Source organism: Merops nubicus, unplaced genomic scaffold, assembly GCF_000691845.1.
Source record: "Merops nubicus isolate BGI_N331 unplaced genomic scaffold, ASM69184v1 scaffold1068, whole genome shotgun sequence".
NCBI classification, from domain to species: Eukaryota; Metazoa; Chordata; class Aves; order Coraciiformes; family Meropidae; genus Merops; species Merops nubicus.
The window spans coordinates 21066-22528 of NW_008627494.1; the positions used below are offsets into that span (position 1 = coordinate 21066).

Here is a 1463-nt window from a genome sequence, read left to right on the forward strand (position 1 = left end):
GCACAGATTTGTTGGCTATGAAGACACAAACTAAGCAGCACTGGACAGATGAAGCCTTAGGAATCAAGCTCTGGATTTTCTGACATCAGTGGGAGAGCCCTTATCTCAGGCCCTCGAGTGATTGTGTTCTGCTGAAACTTTTCTGATTATCCTGACATTTAGCTAGAAAGATCTCCCTCAACCCCACCCCAAAAATCCATGGTTTCATTATAAAATAACACTATTCACATACTTTTGAATCAATATTTTCTGAATGCCTTCAGATGCTGAATACTTAAGAAGAAAAATATATCATTGTATAGCGAGCGCATGCTCAGTGACACATGGCTTGTTGCTGGATCCATGTACTACAGATGCCTCTAAAGCCCTAGCAGTCTGGAAACCAGTGACCCACACGTAGACAGCTGGTCTGGGTGGCTGTTGCACGTGTCTGTTCTGAAGAGTGTAGCTCTTCCAGTTCCCACTGTGGTGGTTCAGATTTCTGCTATGTCCAACCAGTGAGACACCTCTTAGATTCCCGTTCTCGGGCCCGCAGAGAAACACGCAGCCAGCTGCAATTCCACATCAAGGTAACCAGGGCCAAAATGCAGCTCTGTTTGGACAGCTGTCGGTAGAATAAACATCAGTCCAGCAAACAAAGGTATCAGGCACAAGAGCAGACCCTAGGTTCCCGGGCAGAACTGCCCCAAAGGCCTAGGACAGCCGAGTTGGCATTTTGAAGATGCAGCACCACGACGGGCAGTCGCAACGAGACCAGAGGGGGCACGGGGAGCCCAGCAGGAGCTGCTAGCAGGGAGGTAATTCAGTACTGGAGCTGTGCAAACTGGTGTCTGAGCAGCTCTTCAGCAGAGGGTCTGTGCCTGGCTTCCACAAAGATCTGCTTTAGAAAGTCCCGGCAATGTTCTGATATGTGGGAGGGGAGCTGGGGGTTGGTGGGCTGGGTGGCGATTTTGAAGATGGCTGCCATGGCCTCGTACTCGGCCCAGGGTGGTTTCTCTGTCAGCATTTCCACCACAGTACAAGCAAGGCTCCTGGGAAAGCAGACAGGAAAAGAAAAAGAGGTGAGAACTGACTCACACAATAACGTGCAGTGTTCAGAGAGAACTTCCAAGCAGCCAGCACCAAGGTAGAGTCCTGCTCTGAGAACAGTGGCTTTGTGCTCAGCCAACCCCACGTGTGCACGGACTCCCAGCCAGCCCTGCCAACGTCACGGCTTCTATTCCTGTCAGGACTAAAGTGCTGAGACAGGGAGCCTGGTCTCATAGAATCACCGACTGGCTGAGGTTGGGAGGGACCCCAGAGATCATCTCATCCAACCTCCAGCCATGGGCAGGGACACCTCTCAACCAGACCAGGCTGCTCAAGACCTTGTCCAGCCTGGCCTTGAACACCTCCAGGGAGGGGCATCCACCACCTCTCTGGGCAATCTAATCAAGAGCCTGGCCACCCTCACCCAGACGAAC

General features: G+C 51.9%; 1 protein-coding gene across 1 annotated transcript in view; it reads right to left on the reverse strand.

The window, feature by feature from the left end:
- Positions 1–485: 485 nt before the first annotated feature.
- The window catches only part of MAP3K3 (mitogen-activated protein kinase kinase kinase 3), a gene marked incomplete at its 5' end in the record, with an annotated part of 9921 nt that continues 8943 nt past the window's right edge, over positions 486–1463 (reverse strand). The window contains one exon of the mRNA XM_008946306.1: positions 486–1031. Coding sequence (XP_008944554.1) covers positions 803–1031 — 229 coding nt within the window. The remainder of the gene's footprint in view (positions 1032–1463) is intronic.